The 25,047-nt window shown below is 50.9% G+C and overlaps 1 protein-coding gene across 5 annotated transcripts in view; it reads right to left on the bottom strand.

Moving 5' to 3' along the window:
* The window catches only part of YIPF1 (Yip1 domain family member 1), a 46,985-nt gene extending 22,580 nt beyond the window's left edge, over positions 1–24,405 (bottom strand). The window contains exons 1-5 of one of the 5 annotated variants that reach the window (XM_002715085.5): positions 23,685–24,405; positions 22,605–22,693; positions 17,057–17,220; positions 11,961–12,041; positions 10,764–10,851 (exon numbers count right to left, since the gene is read on the bottom strand). In XM_002715085.5, the coding sequence (XP_002715131.1) occupies positions 10,764–10,851; positions 11,961–12,041; positions 17,057–17,220; positions 22,605–22,635 (364 nt within the window). In that variant the 5' untranslated portion in view covers positions 22,636–22,693; positions 23,685–24,405. Of the gene's footprint in view, positions 1–10,763; positions 10,852–11,960; positions 12,042–17,056; positions 17,221–22,604; positions 22,694–23,376 lie in introns of all 5 variants that reach the window. The other 4 variants (XM_051857753.2, XM_017346281.3, XM_017346285.3 and 1 more) reach the window with 4 other exon arrangements.
* Positions 24,406–25,047: the final 642 nt, after the last annotated feature.

Here is a 25,047-nt window from a genome sequence, read left to right as displayed (position 1 = left end):
TATCTCCCTCTCCCTATTCATATAAGCAAGGGGAGATGCATTTGAGATGTAATCAACACTAATTTTCTTTGTTAAAGGGTCAAAACACAACTCAGTAATTAGCTGCCTTAAAGACTGAGGGATTAGCATCCAAAGGAGAAAGCATCTCCCACAGTCAGGTGAATAAGACACTGACTTGTGTACAGCTGCTTTCACTGGAGGCTCGTCAAACACATCCACTGCCACTTTTCTTTTGCATTCCGTCAGAGCACAAGGAGTACAGATTACTTCCCTTACCCTAGTGCCCAATGTCAACGCCAGAGAAAAGTAGGTGGAATCGGCAAGTCCTTCCACAGCACAAATGAAGAGCAGGGCAAGCACATTATAGGGCAGAGTTACTCTGATCAGCTGGTTCACCGTGTCTGTGTGTGTGTGTGTGTGTGTCTGTGTGTGATTCTCTTTTCTTTCTTTTTTCAAGGACAAAGTAATACCTGCACATAGCTCAGTGTTGAAAAGGTACAAAAGGGAAGGAATACACAGAGAGATAAGCTTCCCTCTTTCTCTGTGTCCTAGCTACGCATCTACCCCATGTACCCAGAGCTCGCCATTGCAACCAGTTTCTGGACTCGTGCCAGAAATATGCTAGCCACATACAAGCAGACACATATGTACGTGTGTGTTCATGTTTCATACAGAGAACACGCATGTCATCCTGCTGTGCACCTTTCTGTTTTTGCCTTCATATAGCCTCAAGATCCTATCATTGCACTGCATAAAAATCAGCTTGTTTCTTTAACGGTTATAAATACTCCACCGAGTGGATGAATGCAGTGGGCTCCTCAAGCCCTTGTCATCATTTAGTTGCTTTCATGAGCACCATCCTTTTGTCTCCCTGCCTAGAAAAATTGAGGAACACAAGAAATTTTATGAATTTCATTTTTCAATTTCACTAAGACTTCAAAACACTCAGCTCTCCTGAGGTATCACAGAATTAAGAAAATTAGGGTCCTGGGGAAGATGATCAGCAGAAATGGATCAGGACTTTCCAAGACCAAGCACCATCTCTTTCAGATAGGAAAAGGACACAAGCAGTCAGCTGGTAGGCTCCAAGGAGTCGCCAATGTCAGCTTTCCACAAACTGTCACTGTGTAAGTTCTCTGCTGCAGCCAGTGACTAAATCTCACTGTACTTACTTTGAGTGCCAAACATGTAAGAGATCCAAGAAACAAACCAACCAACCACATAAAACCCACACCCAAAATGCTTTGTTGAACACACGAACAAAACTGACTCTGTGCTATATAGATGGGCTGAGACAATCTGTCACTCCCCCACTCACGGAGGAATGACATCCGGACCCTGCGCTGTTCTCTTTCCCCGGACCTTCCTGGGTTTGCTGCCGCCCACCCCTCCCCACCCCCCACCCCCGCCTCTGCGGAGGGGCGGCACCCCTGCCGCTTCCCCCGCTTCCACAGAGGAGCGGCACCCCCCACTGCTTCCGCGGAGGACGCTGGCCGGCCCTTTCAGGGGTTCCTCAGATGTTCCTCCTGCATGTTGTCTCTCTCCTCCTTTATAGTCCTCTTCCACCAATCCCAACTCTGCTGGCGGTCTCTCCCCATGCGCTGAGCACGCTGCTCTCCTCCAATCAGGGGCAGGATCAGCTCCTGCAGCTTGTTAGTCAAATTGGTGAGGCAGCTGTGTGGAAGTTGTTTACTCCCTCTCAGCGCCATATGGTGGGAGATCAGGTGCATAGAGTTAGTCTTAGCAGTTCCAGTAGTTTAGTCTAGTCTCGGTAATCTCAGTATTTGTCCTCAGTATTTATTTTTCCACAGTCTTAGTACTTACTTGTCTCCTGGGCGACGGGCCCTACCATGTTATGGGAGACAGGCCCTGCTCCCCACAACAATCCAGTCACACAAACACGCAAGTGGCCAAAGTATAAACTTACAGTACAATACAACCAGAGAGCACAGCATTGTTTACCCAACACCCACTACCTTCCAGGTCCTAGGTGAGATGCCAGGGACATAACAATGCACAACAAACACATGCATTGCCCCTTGCACTCTCAGGCACACTGGGGAGACACACAATAAAATGTCTAATCGCAGGACTGGCACTGTGGCATAGTGGGTAGTTACAGTCTACAATGCTGGCATTCCATATGGGTGCTGGTTGGTGTCCCAGCTGCTTCACTTCTGATCCAGCTCTCTGCTAACAGCCTGGGAAAAGCAGTGGAGGATGGCCCAAATGCTGCATTCATGTGGGAGACCCAGATAAAACCCCCGGATCCTGGCTTTGGCCTGGCCCAGCCCTGGCTGTTGCAGTCATCTGGGGTGCAAACCAGTAGATGGATGATCTCTCTCTCTCTCTTTCAAATACATAAAAATAGATATTCAAATATAAATAAATAAATACACTAAAAAATCTAAATGCAAGAGTTTTGACAGATAAAGTGGTGTCTAAGCTGGGGTCCAAAGAAAAGCAGGCAGAGGTTTGCCAAGTGAAGAGCAGGGATTAGAGCAGGCTGGAAGAGAGGACAGTGTGAGATGAGACTCAGAAGCAAGGAAAACAGTTCAAGGCCAAGGAACCTTGAGGCCAGAAGCAAACAGAGACTGGAGAAGCCAGGACAAGGACAGAAGCTCTGCCAGTAAGCTGGAAGTTCCAACAGGAGGCTGGTATGGGAGGCAGCTGTGCTGATTTAGACTGTCCAGCATTCTCTGGGTGCCCCTATCCTAAGCCACCAACCACCCTGGCGTAGCAGCAGCTGGACAGGAGAGACTGAAAGGTCCTCACACCTGCCCATCCACTGCCTCTCTCTGCCCCCAAATCAGTAACTCATCCACCTTTCCTGACCCTTAGTATTCTTGTCTCCTTGGTTGTCGCCCTATGTGGCTCCTGCTTTGTAGCCTTTCCATGGACCCCTGCTGCTTCAGGACAAAAATCCCAAATCCTCAGACTGATGTAAAAAGCCGCCATGACCTGGGCTCTGTCACGTCTCTGACTATGCCCGACAAGATTGGACTCCAGAGATAGTGCCCACTCATCCCAAGACTAGCCTATGCTCCACACCACCTCCCTCTATCCCTTTCCTGCCAAATTCCTACCCTGATTGGGGTGGGGGTGGAAGAGAGCCGTGATTTAGTCTGTGTCTGTAACTGAAATCTCCTACGATACATTTTGTCTTACGAGATGGTTCCATGGGCTGGCGTTGTGGCACAGCAGGTTAAGCTACCACCTGCAGCGCCAGCATCCCCTATAGCTGCTTGCTGCTCCACTTCCTATCCAGCTCCTTGATAATGCACCTGGGAAAGCAGGGGGAAATTGCCCAAGGGCGTGGGTCCCTGTCATGCACATGGGAGACCCAGATGGAGTCCAAGGTTCCTCCCTGGGACTCTCTGGAAGAGGAGAAGCTGGGACTAGAACTGGCGCCCATATGGGATGCCAGCGCCACAGGTGGAGGATTAACCTAGTGTGCCACAGCGCTGGCCCCTCAAATAAATAAATCTTAAAGACAGAGAGAAACAGAGAGAGAGAAAGAAAGAATGTGTGTTCTAACATAGAAAAGCACAAGGGATGAAAAAAACAGGGGCTGGTGTTTTAGCACAGCAGGTTAAGCCACAGCCTGTGATGCCAGCATCTCAAGTGAATGCTGGTTTGAATCCCAGCTGCTCCCCTTCCAATCCAGCTCCTGGCTAATGTGCCTGGGAAAGCAGCAGAAGATGGCCTAAGCACCTGGGTCCCTGACACCCACAGGGGAGACCTGGATGTAGTTCCTGGCTCCTGGCTTCGGCCTGGCCCAGTCCCAGCCATGTGGCCATTCTGGGAGTGAACCAGCAGATGGAAGATCTCTCTCACTCTGTCTCTCCCTTTCTCCGTAACTCTGTCATTCAAATAAATAAAATAAATCTTTTTTTTTTAAAGATTTATTTTATTTATTTGAAAGACAGAGAAGTAGAGACAGAAAGAGATCTTCCACCTGCTGTTTTACTCCCCAGTTGGCCGCAATGGCTAGAGCTGTGCCGATCTGAAGCCAGGATCCTGGAGCTTCTTCTGGGTCTCCCACGTGGGTACAGGGGCCCAGGGACTTGTGTCATCCTCTGCTGCTTTCCCATGATATTAGCAGGGAGCTGGATTGGAAGTGGAGCAACTAGGACTCAAACCTGCTCCCATATGGGATGCCGGCACTGTAGGCTGGGGCTTTAACCCATGGTGCCACACCACTGGCCCCAAAGTAAATTTTTTTTCAAAAAGATAAATGCTAGGCCAGTGTTGTGGTACAGCAAGTTAAGCTGCTGCTTGCGATGCCGGCATTACATATTAGTGCTCCTGTTTGTGTCCCAGAAGTTCTGTTTCCTATTCAGCTCCTGCTAAACAATAAATCTGAAAAAAAAAAAAAAAAAGATTTCTTTATTAGTTTGAAAGAGTTATGGAGAGAGGCAGAGAAACATACAGAGACGTGAACCGGTGCCCAAGGGGGATGCCAGCATTGCAGGCAGCAGCTTTACCTGCTGTGCCACAGCGCCAGCCCTGGGAACATCCTCAAAGCGCGGATGCACAGCCCCCAGCACTACACCTGCAGCACATCCTTGACAGACTGAGGCTCTGATGTAGAGCACAGCACTCCTCTGCTCAAACTGTCCAAGGGCTCCTCAACTGAGCCACCCTCCATATCACCTTGCTGACCTCTGCCCCTACTGGGCCCTCCTGCTCACTCTGGCCCAGTCACACTACTCGCACCATTGTTCTTTAGACATTATAAGCAAGCTCCTGCCTCAGGGCCTTTGCACTTGCTGGTCCTGCCGCTGCAAATGCTCATCCTTTAGCTATCTACACGAGTCACTTCCAATTCCTACAAATCTTAACTCAAAACTCAGCTTTTTAAGATTTCAAGTCCATACACCTATACAAACATTTCATGTCCTTCCTCTCTGCTTAAAAAAAAAAAAAAAGTACTTATTTGAGAAGCAGAAAGATAAAGAAATGCTCCCATTTACTGGTTCACCCCACGAATGTCCAAGAAGCAATGGTGGAACCAGAAGCCAGGAATGCAAGCCAGGGACATAATCCATGTGTCCCACATTGAATGGCAGAAATCCAACTACTTGGCAATCACTGTGCCAAGTAGGAAGGTAGGAAGCTGGAGGCAGGAGCTGGAGCTAGGAATCAAATCCAGGCACTCTGATGTCAACTGCTAGGCTAAATGCCAGTTTTCTCTCTCGGCTTTGAGACTTGCATCTTAGCACACTTCATATTTGACTTATTCTTCGTTCATTACTAGGCTCAGCAGATTGTAAACTGCCAAGGGGCAGGCATTTTTGTCTGCTTAATTCACAGCAATGTTTGTTGCATTGATTAAATGAGTGAACCAAGACAAACCAGCTTGCTTATGTATGCTAAAATAGTGGCCAGAAATAGCTTGGGTTAGTTTACATTTCCCTGATCAGAGGTGGGGCTAAGCATCTTTTCAGATATTTATAGGCCACTTGGGTGTCCTCTTCTGTGAACTGTCCATTTTTCCCCAAATCTGCTTGGAATTTGTAAAAGTTTTACACACAGAGTTGTTCATCAGGAGTTATGTGCATTACCATTATTTCTTTTAGTTCCTGGATTATGTACTTATTTATCTTACTTGGCATACAATTTATTTTGTTGAACAGAAATGCTTGCTGTTAACTGAACTGCAGTTAAAATCGTCACTTTTTTCCTTCGACTGCATACTGTACCCTTTCTGCCATCTCTTGCCTGACCACCTTTCTCCAGCCTGATGCTTAAGGCCCCGTCCTCTCTACTATGAAATCCTTTACCTTTACTGGCCCCCCCCCCTTTTTTTAAAGATGTATTTATTTATTTGAGAGGCAGAGTTAGAGAGAGAGAGAGGGAGGGGGGGAGGGAGAGAGAGAGGTCTTCCATCTAATGGTTCACTCCCCAGACTAAGCCAGGCCAAAGCTAGGAGCCAGGAGTTTCTTCTGGGTCTCCTACACGAATGCAGGGCCAAGCATTGGGCTATCCCCCATTGCTTTCCCAAGCCATCAGCAGAAAGCCTGGATCTGAAGAGGAGCAGCTGGGTCTTGAACTGGCACCCATACGGATGCCAGCACCACAGGTGAAGCCTAACCTACTACAGCACAGCGCCGGCCCCTGAGCCTCCTTTTTTAACCTTTTCACTGAGCTCATGAGGCTGCCAGTGTTACAGAGAGCAGCAAACTTGGGGTTCAAGTCCTCACTGTGTCACTATAGGCGACACAGCCCTCTGATGCGGAACGTAGATTATGAGCTATAGTGTGAGTCTGAAAGCTGAGCTTGCCCTTTCACCAGCTGTATAAACTCAGGTGAGCTGCCCCTCTCTGTGACTCAGTGTTCTTATCTATACACTGGGGATATGGGGAGGACATTTGGCCTAGAGGTTACAGACCACTTAGGACACCCTCGTCCCACACTGGAGTACTTTGGTTCAATTCCCAGCCCCAGCTCCTGACTCTAACTTCCTACTAACACAAACCCTGGGAGGGTGATGGTTCAAGCACTTGGGCCCCTGCCACCCCTGGGGAAGACTTGGATGGAGTTCTCAGCTCCTATCTTCAGTCTCCCTGGCTGATGCGGGCATTTGGGTAGTGAATCAGAAGATGGGAGCACACACATTCTCTCTAATAAACAAATAATTTTTGTCTCTTTAATAAATGGTGCTCAGAAAACTGAATCTCCACATGTGGAAATACGAAGCAAGACCCCTACCTTACACCTTACACAAAAACCCACTCAAAATGAATGAAAGACCTAAATCTACAACTTGATACTATCAAATTATTAGAGAACATTGGGAAAACCCTGCAAGACATTGGCATAGGCAAAGAGTTCTTGGAAAAGACCCCAGAGGTACAGGCAATCAAAGCCAAAGTTGACAAATGGGATAACATCAAATTAAGAAGCTTCTGCCCTGCAAAAGAAACACTCAGCAAAGTGAAGAAACAACCAACAGAATGGGAGAAATTAGTTGAAAACTATGCAACTGATAAAAGATTAATAACCAGAATATTTAAAAAGATAAAGTAACTCAACAACAACAAAACAAACAACTCAGTTAAGAAATGAGCAAAGGACTTAAACAGGAATTTTTCAAAAAGAGGAAATGCAAATGGCCAATAGACACATGAAAAAATGCTCTGGACCCCTAGCCATCAGGGAAATGCAAATCATAACCACAGTGAGGTTTTCCCTCACCTCCCCAACCCACCCCCCCATTAGAATGGCTTTCATACAGAAATCAACCAACAACATGCTGGCAAGGATGTGCAGAAAAAGGTACCCTAATCCACTGTTGGTGGGAATGTAAACTGATACAGCTACTGTGGAAGACAGTTTGGAAATACCTCAGAAATCTGAATATAGATCTATCATACAACCCAACCATCCTACTCCTGGGAATTTACCAAAGGGAAATGAAATCAGCATATGAAAGGGTTATCTGTACCCCCATGTTTACTGCAGTTTAATTCACAATAGCTAAAATATGGAATCAACCCCAATGTCTGTCAACTGAAAACCAGATAAAGAAATTATGAGGAGCCAGCGCTGTTGTGGAACAGGTAAAGCTGGTTCAAGTCCCAGCTGCTCCACTTCCAATCCAGTTCTCTGCCATGGACTGGGAAAGCAGTAGAAGATGGCCCAAGTGCTTGGGCCCCTGCACCCACATGGGAGACCCGGAAGAAGCTCCTGGCTCCTGGCTTCAGATCAGTGCAGCTTTGGCTGTTGTGGCCATCTAGGAGGTGAACCAGCAGATGGAAGATCTCTCTCTCTCTCTGCTATTGCCTCTCTGTAACTCTGCCTTTCAAATAAATAAAGCTTTTAAAAAAAAGAAATTATGGGATATGCACACCATGGGATACTACACAGTGGTAAAAAAAAAATGAAATCCTGTCATTTGCAACAAAATAGATGAAATTGGAAAACATCACACTTAGTGAAATAAGCTAAGCCAGTCCCAAAAGGACAAACACCATATGTTCTCCCTGATCTGTGGTAACTGATAGAGCACCTAAAAGGTAATCTACGGAAGTGAAATTGACATTTTTAGATGCAATGACTTTGAACAGCACTTGTCTCAACTGCTGAGGAACAGTTTCTGTTCCATATTGTTTGTTGTACTCTTTACTTAGTATAGAGTTAACTGTATGTGTATAAAGTTAATTGAAAATAGATCTTAGTAAAAAATAAGAATGGGAATAGGAAAAGGAGGAGGAAGAAGGGTGGGAATGTGGGTACAGTGGGAAGAAAATCACTATGTTCCTAAAGTTGTACTTATGAAATGCATGAAAGTTTGTATTCCTTAAATAAAAGGTTTCTGGAGAAAAATAAATAAATAATTTTTAAAAATAGCTAATCCTTAAAAATAAAATAGGGATGATAGTACCTGCCTATAAAGTTGGGGTTGCGACAAGGATTACATAACTTACTACTTGTTCCATGCTGTTAACGGCATCCCAAATGTGTGACTGTCAGAATTTGCTGGGACTATTAGGATTGCTAATGCTGTGTCTATGGGTAAGTTACACTCCCTAAGCCTCAATTTTCTCTTTTGAAAGATAAGGCTACCTCAGATAATGGGAAATAAAAAAGCATAAAATATGGGGCCGGTGCTGCGGTGCAGCGGGTTAAAGCCCTGGCCTGAAGCATTGGCATCCCATATGGGCGCCAGTTCTAGTCCCAGCTCTCCTCTTCCAATCCGGCTCTCTGCTGTGGCCTGGGACAGCAGTAGAAGATGGCATAAGTCCTTGGGCCACTGCACCCATGTGGGAGACCTGGAAGAAACTCCTGGCTCCTGGCTTCGGATCAGCGCAGCTCCGGCTGTTGCGGCCATCTGGGGAGTGAACCGGTGGATCAAAGACCTCTTTCTCTGTCTCTCTGCCTCTCATTCTCTCTCTGTTAACTCTGACTTTCAAATGAATAAAATAAATATTTAAAAAAATAAAAAAGCATAAAATAGTACCAAGGCACTCATCTCCATGCTCGGCACTCATAGGAGCTTAGTAGATGTCAATCTTCTCTTTTCCTCCCTAGGCTGTGATCTCTGGCCTTCTTTTAAATCGTCAGCCTCTACCACGGGATTTAGCATGAAATAAGGTGCTCAGGGGCCGGCGCTGTGGCATAGTAGGTTAAGCCTCGCCAGGTCAAGTCTTGGCTGCTCCACTTCCAATCCAGCTCTCTGCTGTGGCATGGGAAAGCAGTGGAAGATGGCCCAAGTCCTTGGACTTCTGCACCCACGTGAGAGACCCAGGAGAAGCTCTCGGCTCCTGGCTTCAAATCAGCTCCGCTCTAGCTGTTGTGTTCACATGGGGAGAGAACCAGCAGATGAAGACCCCTCTCTCCATCTTTCCCTCTTTCTGTAACTCTGCCTCTCAAATAGATAAATACATCTTTGAAAAAAAAGTTAAGGTGCTCAACAAGAGGGCAGTGCTGTGAGGTAGGGGGTTAAGCTGCTGCTTGCAATGCCAACCTTCCATATTGGAGCACTGCTCCACAAACAGCAGATGATGGCCCAAGTACATGGGCCCCTTCCACTCACATGGGAGCCCTGGATGGAGTTCCTGCTCCTGGCTTCGGTCTGGTCCAGCCCTGGCTGCTGTGGCCACTTGGGGAAATGAATCAGCAGATGGAAGATCTGGCTCTCCCTCTCGCTCAGTCACTCTGCCTTTCAAATAAATAAGCATATCTTTAAGTAAACTTTTTTTGAGCACCTGCTTGGTGCCAAGTCCTCTACCTCGCACTGCAGACATGGATGACTCCTGCCACAGAGCTGCTCCAGAAGTTCTCAGGCTGGAAGCAAGGATGAGTGAGGGACAGAGAAAGAGACACTGCCTGACTCCCCTTCGTGAGAGGTCCGGCCAGCACGCCGGCTTCCACACCAGGCTCCCTGGAGCTCCAGAAGGCTGCGGAGGAACTTCCGGTGATGAGCCAGGGAGAGGGGCTGAGTGGAAGGAGCTAATCCCAAAGCTCCACCCAGGAGTTCCACCCTCACTGCGGTAAAATGCGGGATGCTCCGGGCCTCTACGAAACCACCGGGGGAAAACGACCAGTGTGTTGGGAAAAAGAGAAGCGTTAGAGAACACCAAGTTACTGTAGAGTGCTACCTCTTTCTTACCTGCTCCCATATAGGATGCCGGCACTGCAGGCAGCGGCTTTACCAACGAAGTCACAGCGCCAGCCCCTCCTTAACCTCTTTGAATCAACATTTATCATTGCTTCAGTGCACACCCTTAGGATTGGGTGACCTAGTAAGGAACTTTCCTGAGCATCAGCTTCCTCCCTGGAAAAGCAGGGCTATTCCCCAGGGGCTGCTGCAAGAACACAACATGGCCAAGCAGAGTCGAGCACGCAGCACCTGGCACACAGGGCACCCAGTGCCACCAGCTTTCTTCTTCCTTAAACACAGAAGGTCAGTGCTGTCGGGCCCTCACCTCAGGAGTACCAGGTGGCCTCCAGGTTCTTCTCAAACAGCACAAAGGTTGAGAGTGATGGCCATCCCACAGCCCATTCTCATTTCAGACTCCCAGCATTGGTGGCCAGACACCAGGGGAGCCCGCCCACGTGAAGGCAGAGTTACAACACAGTGCATCAATGAGAAATTGTGCGATCGCCTCCTGCAGGCCCACCCCACCTCCAAACCCCCCAGAACTAAAGCCATCAAGCCTCACACCCCACGGACCGTGCCGTTCTCCACGCAACCCATACATTCACCTGCGCTCAGCTGCAGCCTTTGGTAAAGAAGCAACGGGCAGCACACGTACCATAGAGATCGGGGTTGCTGCGGATGTACAGCCTCACGAAGTTCCTTCCCGGGATCGGCAAGAGAGAGCCTTTAATCCTGTCGAAGACCTGGGGAACAACAGAGCAGTCACTCGAGGCAGGATTCCTGGAACCCAATCACTACCGAATTCCAAATGCTCACAGCCCCTTCTGTCAGTCAGACCCCTTCCAGGACGCAAAGACTTCCACTGCATTTCACTGAGCACCGGGAAAACATCTCCACTACACGAAAAAGCAAGCATGGGGCTGGCGCTGTGGTGTAGTGGGTAAAGCCATCGCCTGCAGTGCCGGCATCCCATATGAGCACTGGTTCAAGACCCAGCTGCTCCACTTCTGATCCAGCTCTCTGCCATGGCCTGGGAAAGCAGCAGCAGATAGCCCAAGTTCTTGGACCCCTGCACCCACGTGGGAGACCTGGGAGAAGCTCCTGGCTCCTGGCTTCGGATCAGCACAGCTCTGGCCATTGAGGCCAACTGGGGAGTGAACCAGCAGATGGAAGACCTCTCTCTCTCTCTCCCTCCCTCCCTCTTTCTCTCTCCCCCCTCCCTCCCTCTCTCTCTCTCTCTGCCTTTCCTTCTCTCTGTGTGTAACGCTGCCTTTCAAATAAATAAATAAATAAGAAAGAAAGAAAGAAAGAAAGAAAGAAGGAAAGAAGGAAAGAAGGAAAGAAGGAAGGAAGGAAGGAAGGAAGGAAGGAAGGAAGGAAGGAAGGAAGGAAAGAAGGAAGGAAGGAAGGGAAGAAGGAAGGAAGAAAAGAAGGAAGGAAAGAAAGAGGGCCGGCACTGCGGCTCACTAGGCTAATCCTCCGCCTAGCGGCGCCGGCACACCGGGTTCTAGTCCCGGTCGGGGCGCCGGATTCTGTCCCGGTTGCCCCTCTTCCAGGCCAGCTCTCTGCTGTGGCCAGGGAGTGCAGTGGAGGATGGCCCAGGTGCTTGGGCCCTGCACCCCACGGAGACCAGGATAAGTACCTGGCTCCTGCCATCGGATCAGCACGGTGCGCCGGCTGCGGCGGCCATTGGAGGGTGAACCAACGGCAAAGGAAGACCTTTCTCTCTGTCTCTCTCTCTCACTGTCCACTCTGCCTGTCAAAAAATAAAAATAAATAAATAAATAAATAAAAGAAAGAAAGAAAGACAGACAGACAGACAGACAGACAAGAAAGAGCAAGCTCCACAGACCTGGTGCGTGTCCACGTCAAAGAACGTCTGGTAGTATTCAAACGTCCAGAAGGGGGAGCTTTTCTTCTGTCCAGCGAGTAACTGCCAGAGATCAGACAACACGGTGAACACAGGCAATCTCCTAGTCCCACACACACAGAGAGGGAGGCAGGGAGCCGAGCAAATGGAAAATTAAAATGTCCCAAACACCAGACTCTTCTGTACTCGATGACCGATGTCCAACTCAGCTGGCACAGGCACAAGCATCAGTTCCCAAGTCCCACCAGAGGCTTCAAATCCTGGGTCCTCTGCTAGAGGGACTTCAGTAAACCCCTGGGCTCCTCTCAGGCTCAGCTCCCCTTTCCAAAAGGGATAGCTGGGGCTGGTGTTGTGGCACAGGGGGTTAAGCCACCGCCTGAGATGCCAGCATCCCTTATGAGTGCCAGTTCAAGTCCCAGCTGCTCCAAAAAGCAAGCATGGGGCTGGCGCTGTGGCATAGCAGGTAAAGCCACGGCCTGCAGTGCCAGCATCCTATACAGGTGCCGGTTTGAGTCCCAGCTGCTCCTCTTCCAATCCAGCTCTCTGCTAATGTGCCTGGGAAAGCAGCAGATGATGGACCAAGTTCTCCGGCCCCTGACACCCATGTGGGAGACTTGGATGAAGCTCCTGGCTTTGGACTAGGCCAACCCTGGTAGATGGTGGCCATCTGGGGAGTGAACCAGCAGAAGGATGATCTCTGTCTCTTTGATTCTCCCTCCCTCTCTGTAACTCTGCCTTTCAAATGAATGAATAACTCTTTAAAAAAAAAAAAAAAAAAAAAAAAGGCAACAAAAGATGGCCCAGGTACCTGGGATCCTGCCACTCATGTGGGAAGCCTGGATGGAGCTCCTGGTTCCTGGCTTCTGCCTGACCCAGCCCTAGCTGTTAAAGACATTTGGGGAGTGGTGACCCAGATACCTCTGTATCTCCCTCTCTCTCTGTCACTTTGCCTTTTAAATAAATAAATCTAAAGGAAAGAAAAGGAAAGAACCTTTCTCCACTGCTCCCCTAAAGCACTCAGCTATGCGAAGGATCACTCTGGTACCCTGAAGTTGTCAGCCTCACAGGCACTTGCCCTACACCAGCACAGAGGGGACGCACACAGGCTCTGGGCTCCCCCGACCTCAGCTCCAAGTTCCCGCTGCCTCCTGCCAATTGTAGGCCCCACAGAAAGTTACTTAAACTCTGTGCCTCAAGTTTCTCATTTATAAGGTGAAGGTAAAAAGCTCTCGGGGGCTGGCATTGTGGCACAGGGGTTAAGCTGCCAGCTGGAATGCCAGCACACCATATCAGAGCACCAGTCTGAGTCCTTGCTGCTCAGTTTCTGATCAGCTCCCTGCTAATGGCCTGAGAAAGCAGAGGAAGTTGGCCCAGGTGCTTGGGTCCCTGCTACCCACGTTGGAGACCTGGATGGCCTGGCCCAGGCCTGGTTAGTTGCAGCCAGTCCAGGAGTAAACCAGAAGATGGAAGACCTTTCCCTCCCTCTCTTTAACTCTTTCAAATAAACAAATCTTAAAAAACGTTTTCATACTATGACTATGTGAATATTTACAGTAGAACCAAATACTGTGATTAGTGATTAGAGGTATGTTACAAAATATATATATATATATAGGGGGCCAGTGCTGTGGCCTAGCAGGTAAGGCCACTGCCTACAGCGCTGGAATCCCATACAGGTGCCAGTTTGAGTCCTGGCTGCTCCACTTCTGATCCAGCTCTCTGCTATAGTCCTTGGGCCCCTGCACCTGAGTGGGAGACCCAAAAGAAGCTCCTGACTCCTGGCTTCAGAGAAGCTGAAGAGTGAACCAGCAAATGGAAGATCTTTTTCTGCTTCTGCCTCTCTGTAACTCTGCCTTTCAAGTAAACAAATAATTAAAAAAGAAAAAGTTAAAATAAATAGCTCTTGGTTTACAGGTTTTAAGGATTAAATGAGGGGCCAACACTGTGGCTCAGCGGGTTAACGCCCTGGCCTGAAGTGCTGGCATCCCATATGGGCACCGGTTCTAGTCCCGGCTGCTCCTCTTCCGATCCAGCTCTCTGCTATGGCCTGGAAAAGCAGTAGAAGATGGCCAAAGTCCTTGGGCCCCTGCACCTGCATGGGAGACCCGGAAGAAGCTCCTGGCTTCAGATTGGTGCAGTTCCAGTTGTTGCAGCCAATTGGGGAGTGAACCAGAGGATGGAAGACCTCTCTCTCTCTGTCTCTCTCCACCTCTCCTTCCTTTGTGTAACTCTGACTTTCAAATAAATAAATCTTAAAAAAAAAAAAAACTTTAAAAAAGGATTAAATGAGATGATGTATACAAAGAAATTTACATGGTATCTGGGAGCTATGAAACTGAATACTCTTACTATCTACTGTGGTGATAACGATGATGAGAGTCACACATCATTTTCTCCTATTTCAGATGAGGAAATGCAAGCTTAGTTAAAGTACCTTCAACTTCCTATAGTGATAGGCAGGACCAGGACTCTAATGCAGACTTTTTTTTTTTTTTTTTTGACAGGCAGAGTGGACAGTGAGAGAGAGAGAGAGATAGAAAGGTCTTCCTTTGCCGTTGGTTCACCCTCCAATGGCCACCGCGGCTGGCGCGCTGCGGCCAGCGCACCGCACTGATCCGATGGCAGGAACCAGGTACTTATCCTGGTCTCCCATGGGGTGCAGAGCCCAAGCACTTGGGCCATCCTCCACTGCACTCCCTGGTCACAGCAGAGAGCTGGCCTGGAAGAGGGGCAACTGGGACAGAATCCGGTGCCCCAACCGGGACTAGAACCCGGTGTGCCAGCGCCGCAAGGCGGAGGATTAGCCTAGTGAGCCGCGGCGCCGGCCCTAATGCAGACTCTTAAGTCTGAGCTTTCCCACAAGATATACTATAGAATGGCATTGATTTAGCATAAAATTCAATTCTTGGGGCCGGCATTGTGGTGCAGCAGGTTAAGCCGCCCCTTACAAAGCCAGCATTTCATATGAACACCAGTTTGAGTCCCAGCTGCTCCATTTCCCATCCCGATCCCTGCTAATGCACCTAGGAAAGCAGCAGAAGATGGCCCAAGTCTTTGCACCCCTTCTACACATGGGGGAAATCCAGAATCCTGGCTTCCATCTGGTCCAGCCACTGCCATTGAGGCCATTTGGGGAGCAAACCAGCAGATGGAAATCTCAATCTGTTGGTCTCTGTCTGTGTGTGTCTCTCTGTAACTGCCTTTCAAATAAATAAAATAAGTCTTTCAAATAAATAAAATAAGTCTTTCTTTCATCTAGAAATAAATCTGACACAGAAAAATGATGACAAAGACACAAGAACCTAGATTTTAGTCAGAGCTCGGCTCTTTACTAACCATGTGAGCCTCCATAAACCTCAGTGTTTCCACCTGTACAATGGGGAGACTAGTTATGTCAAAGACCTTGGGGAGAACTAAGCAAGTATCTTTCAAAAAAAATTCAACTCAATGCTTATTTTGATATTTCATGGAGTTCCACCAGGACATCTGGTAACCAAGAGCTCTTCTCTCTTAATAAGCCCGGGAACCCACTGCTATAAACCCAGTGTACCCGTCATGCTTCACAGTCATGACTCAATTCATAAAACATTAACAGAAATATGATTTTTCTGCAACACCCACTGCGCACATGGAACTGGACCACCCACCTGAGTTCCTCACCATCCAGCCAGACGAAGGCCTACACCTCTCCCGGGGTCGTCCTCCAGCCCCCTCCCCTGACCCTTTCCACCAGGTCTCACTGAGCTCAGCCCCGGCTCAGACTTCACCACTTCTGTCCAGACCCCTGCAGGAGTCTGCCCTTGGAGTTCCGGATGCTAGTCCATTCCCCTGCAACCCATACTCCACGGGCTTCTTTATCTCAAAAGTCTTTAAATCTGTCTGGCCATATTGTTTAAAATCTTTCACTAGCTCTCAACGGTTTTCAGAATACAGTTCAGACTCGTGCTGAATCCTGGCCTACCTATGTAGCCTCATCTCCTGCCTTTGCCTATGGTTAGCTCCCAGTGTAGGTGAAGATGGGGACATTCTTGGGGTTCAGCATTGTGGCACAGAGGGTTGAGCCATCGCCTGCCATACCAGCATCCCATATGAAAAGCGGTTCCAGTCCCAGCTGCTCCACTTCCAATCCAGGTCCCTGCTAATATGCCTGGGAAAGCAGAAGAGATCAGCCCAAGTGCTTGGGCCCCTGCCACCCATGTAGAAGACCCGGATGGAATGCCAGCTCCTGGCTTCAGTTTGGCCCGGCCCCAGCTGCTGCAGCCATATGTGGAGTAAATCAGTGTATGGAGACCTCTCTGTGTCTCTACCTCTCTGTAACTCCACCTTTCAAATAAATAAATAAATAAATCTTAAAGGCGGGGGGCATTCCTGTCTGTACCACATAATTCCAGGCCTCTGTGACTTCATCAATTCATCCCTTTTGTTCAGAGCACCCTTTCCCAGCTTCTTCCCTGGCTGCCTCCTCCTCTTTCACCAGACTCGTTAAAGTGTCACTTCCTCCAGGAAGCCTCCCCTAACCCACCTCTGCCTGTTCTCACCACCCTGATGCTCCCCTCCACCAGTGCCCACTCCACAGATCATAAGGATGCATGTGTCTATTTCCCCGACAGAAGCAGAGGCTGGGCGTCACTGACCTTGTGCAGCCACTGCCTGGCACTGTGCCAGGCACACAGTCAACGACGAGGAAATGCATGAACACGTTTTAAAAGAAAATAGTTTCAGGGGCAAGCACTGTGGTGCAGAGGGTTAAGCTGCCACTTACGACACCAGCTTCCCATATCGGAGTGCCAGTTCAAGTCCGGGCTGCTATGCTTCTGATCCAGCTCCCTGCTAATGCACCTGGGAAGGCAGCGGAAGATGGCCCAAGTGCTTGGCCCCTGCCACCCACATGGGAGACCTGGATGGAGCTGCTGGCTCCTGGCCTTGGCCTGGCCCAGACCTGGCTGTTGCAGCCATGTGGGGAGTGAACCAGCAGATGGAAGCTCTGTTTCTTCCTCTCTCTCTCCGTCACTCTGTCTTTCAAACAAATAAATAAATCTTTTAAAAAGAGGGAAAAAAGTTCAAAGACAAGTTCAAACCTCAGTTTTATCCGAGTCATCATTCCCCAGTAACTCGTCATCCTCTTCTCTCCCTGCGCCTCTTGGGGGTCCTGGCTGATGTTTTGGGGTCTCATCAGCATCCTCAATGCTTATCGTGCTGCCATCTGGGTTTGCTGCCAGAGCAGTAGCTGCATCACCAAATTCTGAAACAAGTTAGAACACAGCCTTAGAAACCTCACCCACAACCAGAAATGTTCCACTTTCAACTCAGAGACAAGCTGCCTGCCACGGACCCTAGCTGACACGGACCACAAAAGGCTTCGGAAAAAACCTCATCTAGAAATAAATCTGACACAGAAAAATGATGACAAAGATACAAGAACCCAGATTTTAGTCAGAGCTCTGCTCCTTACTAACCATGTGAACCTTCATAAACCTCAGTGTTTCCACCTGTACAATGGGGAGACTAGTTATGTCAAAGACCTTGGGGAGAACTAAGCAAGTATCTAAGTAAAATCCTTGGCACAGTGTCTGAGCCAATCTAAGCCTCTCTCCTTTGATTCAGTTCAAAAAACAGTTTTAAAGATTCATTTATTTATTTGAAAGGCAGAGTTACAGAGAGAGAGAGAGGGAGAGATCTTCCATCTATTGGTTCATTCCCCAAATGGCCACAACAGCTGGAGCTGGGTCAACCCAAAGCCAAGAGTCAGGAGCTTCTTCTGGGTCTTCCACATGGGTGCAGGGCCCCAAGGACTTGTGCCATCTTCTACTGCTTTCCCTGGCACATTATCAGGGAGCTGGATGGGAAGTGGAGCAGCTGGGACTCGAACTGGCACCCTTATGGGATGCTGGTACCAGAGGTGGCAGCTTTACTCACTGTACTACAGTTGCCATTTATTAACTGGACAAAGCCTTGACCTTTGAAAAGATGGCCACAACTTTGCTGGAGGGGGTCAGGGCAAGGAAGATGCACAGAAGTCACACATTTCAAAAGCAGCAGTTTAGGGGCCAGTGCTGTGGCGCAGTGAGTTAAGCTGCCAGCTGCAATGCAGGCATCCCATATGGGCGCTGGTTCAACATCCAGCTGCTCCACTTCTGATCCAGCTCCCTTCAAATGGCCTGGGAAAAGCAGCAGAGAATGGCTCAAGTGTTTGGGTCCCTGCCACCCACATAAGGGACCCGGATGAAGCTCATGGCTTCGGCCTGGCCCAGCCGTGGCTGCTGTGGTCATCTGGGGAGTGAACCAGTGGATGGAAGACCTCTTTCTCTCTCTCTGTAACTCTGACTTTAAAAGAAATAAATCTTTAAAATAAATAAATAAAGCAGCTGTTTACCAGCGGGAAGGGCACGCCAGAAGGAGGAACAGAGAAGGCCACATGAGAAGTACAAGGGCCAAGGAGGCTCGAAGGAAGCCGAGAAGGCATTCAGGTGTCAGGATTGGGAAAGGCTTCCTGGAGACAATGATGCCATGGCAGACGGACGGCCAGAGGCGCTGGGGACGGCCTCCACGCAGGGTCTGTGCAGTGGGACCACGCAGGAGGGACAGCAATGGCGCAGACTGACGGGCACACAGCCATGTGTGTGCCTCCAATGTGATGACTCTGCACGTTCTGCTCCCACAGGGCAAGCGGGGTGCGAGTCTCCTGTCCCCGTCCGCCTCTCTGCCTCTGTTTCCTGGCCCAGCCAAAGCTCCTTTCCTAACACCACACCTTCCACCTCCACCTTCCTCACCAACGTACCCTTCCTCCGAGGTGAAGCCTTCCAGGACCCCCACAGCACCGTTCACGATCCTGCACAAACACACCTGCCTGCTCTCAAGCCTCCCCCACCTGGGATGTGGCCCCCGGGATTCCTACAACCCGCTGCAAACAGGGAACACGCGGTTTTGTTCCTCGGGGACGGGGTTGCAGGGGGGGTTCTCCACACTTGACCTTTCTCACACTACACTCCCACACAGGATGATGTGACACTAGAGCACAGCAAGGTGGCAAGCCACCTGGTGGGGACGGTCCTAAGCTGTGAGGGTGCCTGGGGTAAGAGGAACACTGACCCGGTTGCCCCCTTCCAGGCCAGCTCTCTGCTGTGGCCAGGGAGTGCAGTGGAGGATGGCCCAAGTGCTTGGGCCCTGCACCTCATGGGAGACCAGGATAAGTACCTGGCTCCTGCCATTGGATCAGCGCAGTGCGCCGGCTGCAGCGCACCAGCCGTGGCGGCCATTGGAGGGTGAACCAATGGCAAAGGAAGACCTTTCTCTCTGTCTCTCTCACTGTCCACTCTGCCTGTCAAAAAAAAAAAAAAAAAAAAAAAAAAAAAAAGAGGAACACCGACCAGATCTGTGTGGCTGGAGCAGACAGAGAAAGGACGTGAATGGCAGGAGGTGAGATCTCAGCCGGTGGGGCTGGAACCCGTAGGGGCCTCCTAGGAAAGACTCTCTGGCTTTGTTCCTAGCGAGACGGGAGCTACCGGAAGGTGCTGAAGGCATGGCATGGTCCAATCTGACTTGGCCTTGAAAAGGATTACTCAAGCTGCACCTACAGGCTGAGGAGGAAGCAGGCAGGAACCAGGAAGACCAGAAGGAAGATAAGGGCCGTATTTCAGATGAAAGATGATGCTGGGCCGGCGCCGTGGCTCACTGGGCTAATCCTCCGCCTGTGGCGCCAGCACCCCCTTTAGGTGCCGGATTCTGTCCCGGTTGCTCCTCTTCCAGTCCAGCTCTCTGCTGTGGCCCAGGAGGGCAGTATAGGATGGCCCAAGTGCTTGGGCCCTGCATCCGCATGGGAGACCAGGAGGAAGCACCTGGCTCCTGGCTTCAGATCAGTGCAGCACCAGCCGTGGCGGCCATTTGGGGGGTGAACCAATGGAAGGAAGACCTTTCTCTCTGTCTCTCTCTCTCTCACTGTTTAACTCTGTCAAATAATAATAATAAAAAAGAAAGCTGATGCTGACCTGGAGCACGACGCAGCGGCAGAGGCGGTGAGGAGTGCTCAGACAGGACAAGCCCTGCAGCCGCAGCCAGGATGCTGCCCGAGACACCTGCGTCCTGCACTGCAGTGCGTGGCTTTGAGACCTGGCCCTGCTTCCGATTCTGGCTTCCTGCTGGTGCAGAACCTGGGAGGCAGCTCAAGGACTTGGTTCCCTGTCACCCACACGCAAGACTCAAATGGAGTTCCAGGCTCCTGGCTTCAGCCTGGCCCAGCCCTGGCTGTTGCAGGCACTTGGGGAGTGAACCAGTGGATGGAAGACATCTCTCTCTCTCTCTGTCTCTCTCTGGCTTTCAAATGAATAAAACATTTAAAAAATACAAGAGAGAAGTAGTCAGATGCTAGATGCACTTTGAGGACGAGGCCCATGTCTGCCAGAGAAGTGGATTTCCCATTAAACTCCACATCACTCCACTGACAGGAGGCAGGGAGAGAGGGCTGTGACGCAGACTGCCCGGGGTCGGGTGCTGATGCTATGATTTACTAGCTGTGTGACGGTTAGGCAGATTATTGAATTTTTCTGTACCTCAGTTTCTCCACTGGTAAAACAGGGAGAACAAAAACGATTTCATGGGGTTGTGTGAGGAGTGAGTTATTAAAGCACTTTGAACAGTGCCCGATTTCAGTGCTATATAAGCGTCCAGCAACCCCTAGCCAGCTCAGGCTCTGGGCCCCTGGCTCCCTGCCCTCCTTCCCCAGCACTGTCACTGTGTGCAGGTGCACCTGGAAACGACCACTCAGCAGATGGAAGTCCCCCTCTCTGGATTAAGAACTCTATAAATGGAGGCCAGCGCTGTACTGTAGCGGGCAAAGCCGCTGCCTGCAGTCGCCGGCATCCCATATGGGCACTGGTTTGAGTTCCAGCTGCTCTACTTCCAATCCATCTCTCTGCTATGGCCTGGGAAAGCAGTAGATGTCCCAAGTCCTTGGGCCCCTGCACCCATGTGGGAGACCCAGAGGAAGCTCCTATCTCCTGGCTTCGGATCCGTGCAGCTTTTGCAGCCATCTGGGGGAGTGAACGAGCAGATATCAGACCTCTCTCTCTGCCTCTGCCTCTGTAGCTCTGCCTTTCAAATAAATAAATAACTGAAAAAAAAAAAAAACAATGCAAGGGGAAAAAAAGACAGACATGACCCCTGTCCTCACAGAGCTTTAAAAAAAAAAAAAAAAAGGACTCCATAAATGAGGAAACTGATTGTTTTAGTCACTCATTTATTCTTTTCTTGAAACATATATTATATATCCACAATTTTTTTTTTTTTTTTGACAGGCAGCGTGGATAGTGAGAGAGAGAGACAGAGAGAAAGGTCTTCCTTTTGCCTTTGGTTCACCCTCCAACGGCCGCCATGGCTGGTGTGCTGCGGCCGGCGCACCGCAATGATCCGAAGGCGGGAGCCAGGTGCTTCTCCTGGTCTCCCATGGGGTGCAGGGCCCAAGCAACTTGGGCCATCCTCCACTGCCTTCCCGGGCCACAGCAGAGAGCTGGCCGGGAAGAGGGGCAACCGGGACAGAACCCGATGTGCCGGCGCCGCTAGGTGGAGGATTAGCCTATTGAGCCGCAGCGCCAGCCTATATCCACAATTTTTTAAACATTATTTATTGGGGCTGGCATGGTGGTGTAGCAGGCAAAGCCACCCCCTGCAATGCAGGCATCTGATATGAGCTGCTCCACTTCCCATCCAGCTTCCTGCTGATGCGCCTGGGAAGGCAGCAGATGATGGCCTCAATGCTTGGGCCCCCGTACCCATGTGGGAGACCTGGATGAAGGTTCTGGCTCCTGGCTTCAGCCTTACCCAGCACTGGCTATCGCTGCCAACTGGGGAGTGAACCAGCAGATGGAAGCTCACTCGCTCTCTGACTTTCAAATAAATACATAAATAAATCTTTAAAAAAAAAAGACTATTTATTTGAAATGCACAGAGAGAGGGAGGAAGATCTTTCAACTGCTGGTCCACTCCCCAAATGGCCAAGCCTGGGGGTGAGGCTGATGCCGGAAGCCATAAACTCCATCTGGTCTCCCACATGGGTACAGGGGCTCAAGCATTTGGGCCACCATCTGCTGCCTTCCCAGGCCCATCAGCAGGGAGCTAGATGGGAAGTGGAGCAGCCAGGACTCACACCAGCACTCCAATAAGGGTGCCTGCAAGGCAAGAGGCAGACAACCCACCGCACACGCTCGGTCCCTCGCTCGGATAACCACAACTGTCTGTGGTCACACTCACGACACCTACTGAGCCGACGGCAGAGTGACCCGATCTCATGTCACACATGAACTTCCCCGTTTAACCTCCAGCATCTAGTACAAGCTGAACCCGTGGCAGAGGACCAGCAACGTCTGCTGGGCTGGTACAGGAGTCTACCAGCGTTTTCTGTCATCGCTGCGCCCCGTTTATGACGACCAACCTAGAAGGTCGTTCAACAAAACCAACACGCGGAGCGCCGGGGAAGCCTGGTGTGGCCAACAGTCCTCGCGGAGTGAGTGAAGCAGAGTTCCTTATGTGGGCAGCAGCACAGCGAGGAAAAGCCACTGCGGGGCGTGTGAGTGCGCGTGTGTGTGCGTGTGCACATGTGTTCAGCGAGCTCAGAGGGGTCCCCACCCCGCGTACCTTCAAACTGCAAGTCATCCACAGCTGCCATCCAGCCAGCCGGCCTTCTCCCGACCAGGAGGACCAGGAGGAAGAGGATCTGCCCGGGTCTAAAAGGACAAATGCGCAAACTTAGGGTAACACAATAAGCCACCTGCAAACGAACCCGATGTCGCGTTAGGAGCAGTATTGCGTTTCCAGTGGGGGCTGATGGGTTGATCGATAATCCCTAACATCAGGTATTAAGCAACTCATCCCGGAGACCCCTCGGCTCCACCCCATCTCACTCAGTGTGCGGACGTTTGGGGACCAGGAGCGGTCTGGAGATGGAAGGGGAGGCTGTGGCTCAAGAGAGGCAGTGGGGGCCGGCGCCGCAGCTCACTTGGCTAATCCTCCGCCTAGCGGCGCCAGCACACTGGGTTCTAGTCCCGGTCGGGGCGCCAGATTCTGTCCCGGTTGCCCCTCTTCCCCAAAGGCCAGCTCTCTGCTGTGGCCCGGGAGTGCAGTGGAGGATGGCCCAGGTGCTTGGGTCCTGCACCCCATGGGAGACCAGGAGAAGCACCTGGCTCCTGCCATCAGATCAGCGCGGTGCGCCGGCCGCAGCGGCCATTGGAGGGTGAACCAAAGGCAAAAGGAAGACTTTCTGTCTCTCTCACTGTCCACTCTGCCTGTCCAAAAAAAAAAGAGAGAGAGAGAGAGAGAGGCAGTGGGGACAGTTAAGAACAAAGGACACTAGCTCAGCCTAGCCAGCGGTTACGGGTACAGGCTCCAGGGCTCCGGGGCTCAGGCAGACCTGGGTTTGATTCCTGATTCTGCTGCTTCTCTGCAGTGTGTGCCCTCGTTGGGGCCTCCGTTTTCCTCATCTGTAAAATGGGTTCATAGCGGTACCTACTCACACCGCGCGGGGGCCGTCAAAGGAGAAGTGTACGTCAGGCGTTAAGCGCGGAGCCGGGCCAATGAAGCCGGGCTGGGGAGTCTGCGACCCCGCAGGCTGGGGCACCGCGAGGCAAGGCCTTGCGTCAGGGGGAGGCGCTGGACCGAGCGCGCAGCAGACCCTAAGCCCCTGGAGCTTCGGACCACCCGCAGCCTCGGCCGCCTCACCTCGCGGGGCTCGGCCCTGAGATGCTCCGCTCTGGTCTGGGCCAGCCGAGTAGCCGGAAGCCGAAGATCCGGGGGGCGGGACCGCCCCGCCTCCTCCGGGAAGAGCCACGCCCTCCTAAGGAGGCAGTCACGCCTTCTTAAAGAGGCAGCCGCACCCGGAAAAAGGCGCCCGCCGCGGCGCAGAGCCACGCCCACCGCCGCCCCTCCCGAGGCCGACCTCTGGCTCTTAAAGACAAGGGTGCAGCAGGCGCCGAGCGGAGTACGGGGTCTCTCCCGGTGGGTTTACGCCTTTGTTCCCGCGTAAAGGCAAGAGTGGAGAGAAAAGAGAGACACCCGTGTCATCAGCCCGCAACGGCGCAGGCTGCGGCGGAGGCGCGAGTCGGAGCCCAGTGAGGGCAGGGGTGGGTTCTGCGCACTGGTAGTCGACTCCGGAGACCCTCGGGCGACCCTGGAGGAGCGGTAGGGACGGCCTCCGCTGGGGCCTGCCCCCCGCCGGTGCCTCGTCAGCGCCTGGCAGCCCGCAGCCCCTGGGAGCGGCTCCTGCTCGTCCCCTGGTGCCTTGCGCTGGCCTCTGTCCGGGGGTCGCCATCTGGAGCGAGCAAGCTCGCGCTGTCTGGAGCGCGCAGCACCTGTGCGTTTGGCCTCACCGCGCTGCACCCCGTGGCCAGCTGGCACGGCTGTACATCGACGGATAATTAATATAAATAAAGATACAGTTACAGAGACTATTTCTTTTTAAGATTTATTTATTTGAAAGTCAGAGTTACACAGAGAATGAGAGGCAAAGAGAGAGAGAAGTCTTCCATCTGCTGGTTCACGCCTCAATTGGCCTCAAGGGAGCTGCGCTGATCAGGAGCCAGGAGCCAGGAGCTTCTTCCAGGTCTCCCACGTGGGTGCAGGGCCCAAGGACTTGGGCCATCTTCTACTGCTTTCCCAAGCCATAGCAGAGAGCTGGACCAGAAGTGGTGCAGCCGGGATTCGAACCGGTGTCCATATGGGATGCCAGCACTGCAGGTGGTGGCCTTACCCACTGTCCACAGCCATACCCATTATGCCATAGCACAGGCCCCTATGTTTGTTTGTTTGTTTTAAATCCTTTATTTCTTTCCCAGTGTTTTTTTTTTTTTTTTTAAGATTTTATTTATTTATTTGACAGGTAGAGTTACAGACAGACAGAGAGACAGAGAGAGAAAGGTCTTCCATCTGCTAGTTCACTCCCCAAATGGCTGCAACGGCCAGAGCTGTGCCGATCCAAAGCCAGGAACCAGGAGCTTCTAACGTGTCTCCCACACAGGTGCAGGGCCCAGCAGTTGGGCCATTTTCTACTGCTCTCCCAGCCCGTACCAGAGAGCTAGAACCGGCA

This window comes from Oryctolagus cuniculus, chromosome 7 (assembly GCF_964237555.1).
Source record: "Oryctolagus cuniculus chromosome 7, mOryCun1.1, whole genome shotgun sequence".
Taxonomy (NCBI): Eukaryota; Metazoa; Chordata; class Mammalia; order Lagomorpha; family Leporidae; genus Oryctolagus; species Oryctolagus cuniculus.
Note: the sequence above shows the minus strand (reverse complement) of the source record. Positions and strands in the feature narration are given on the sequence as shown.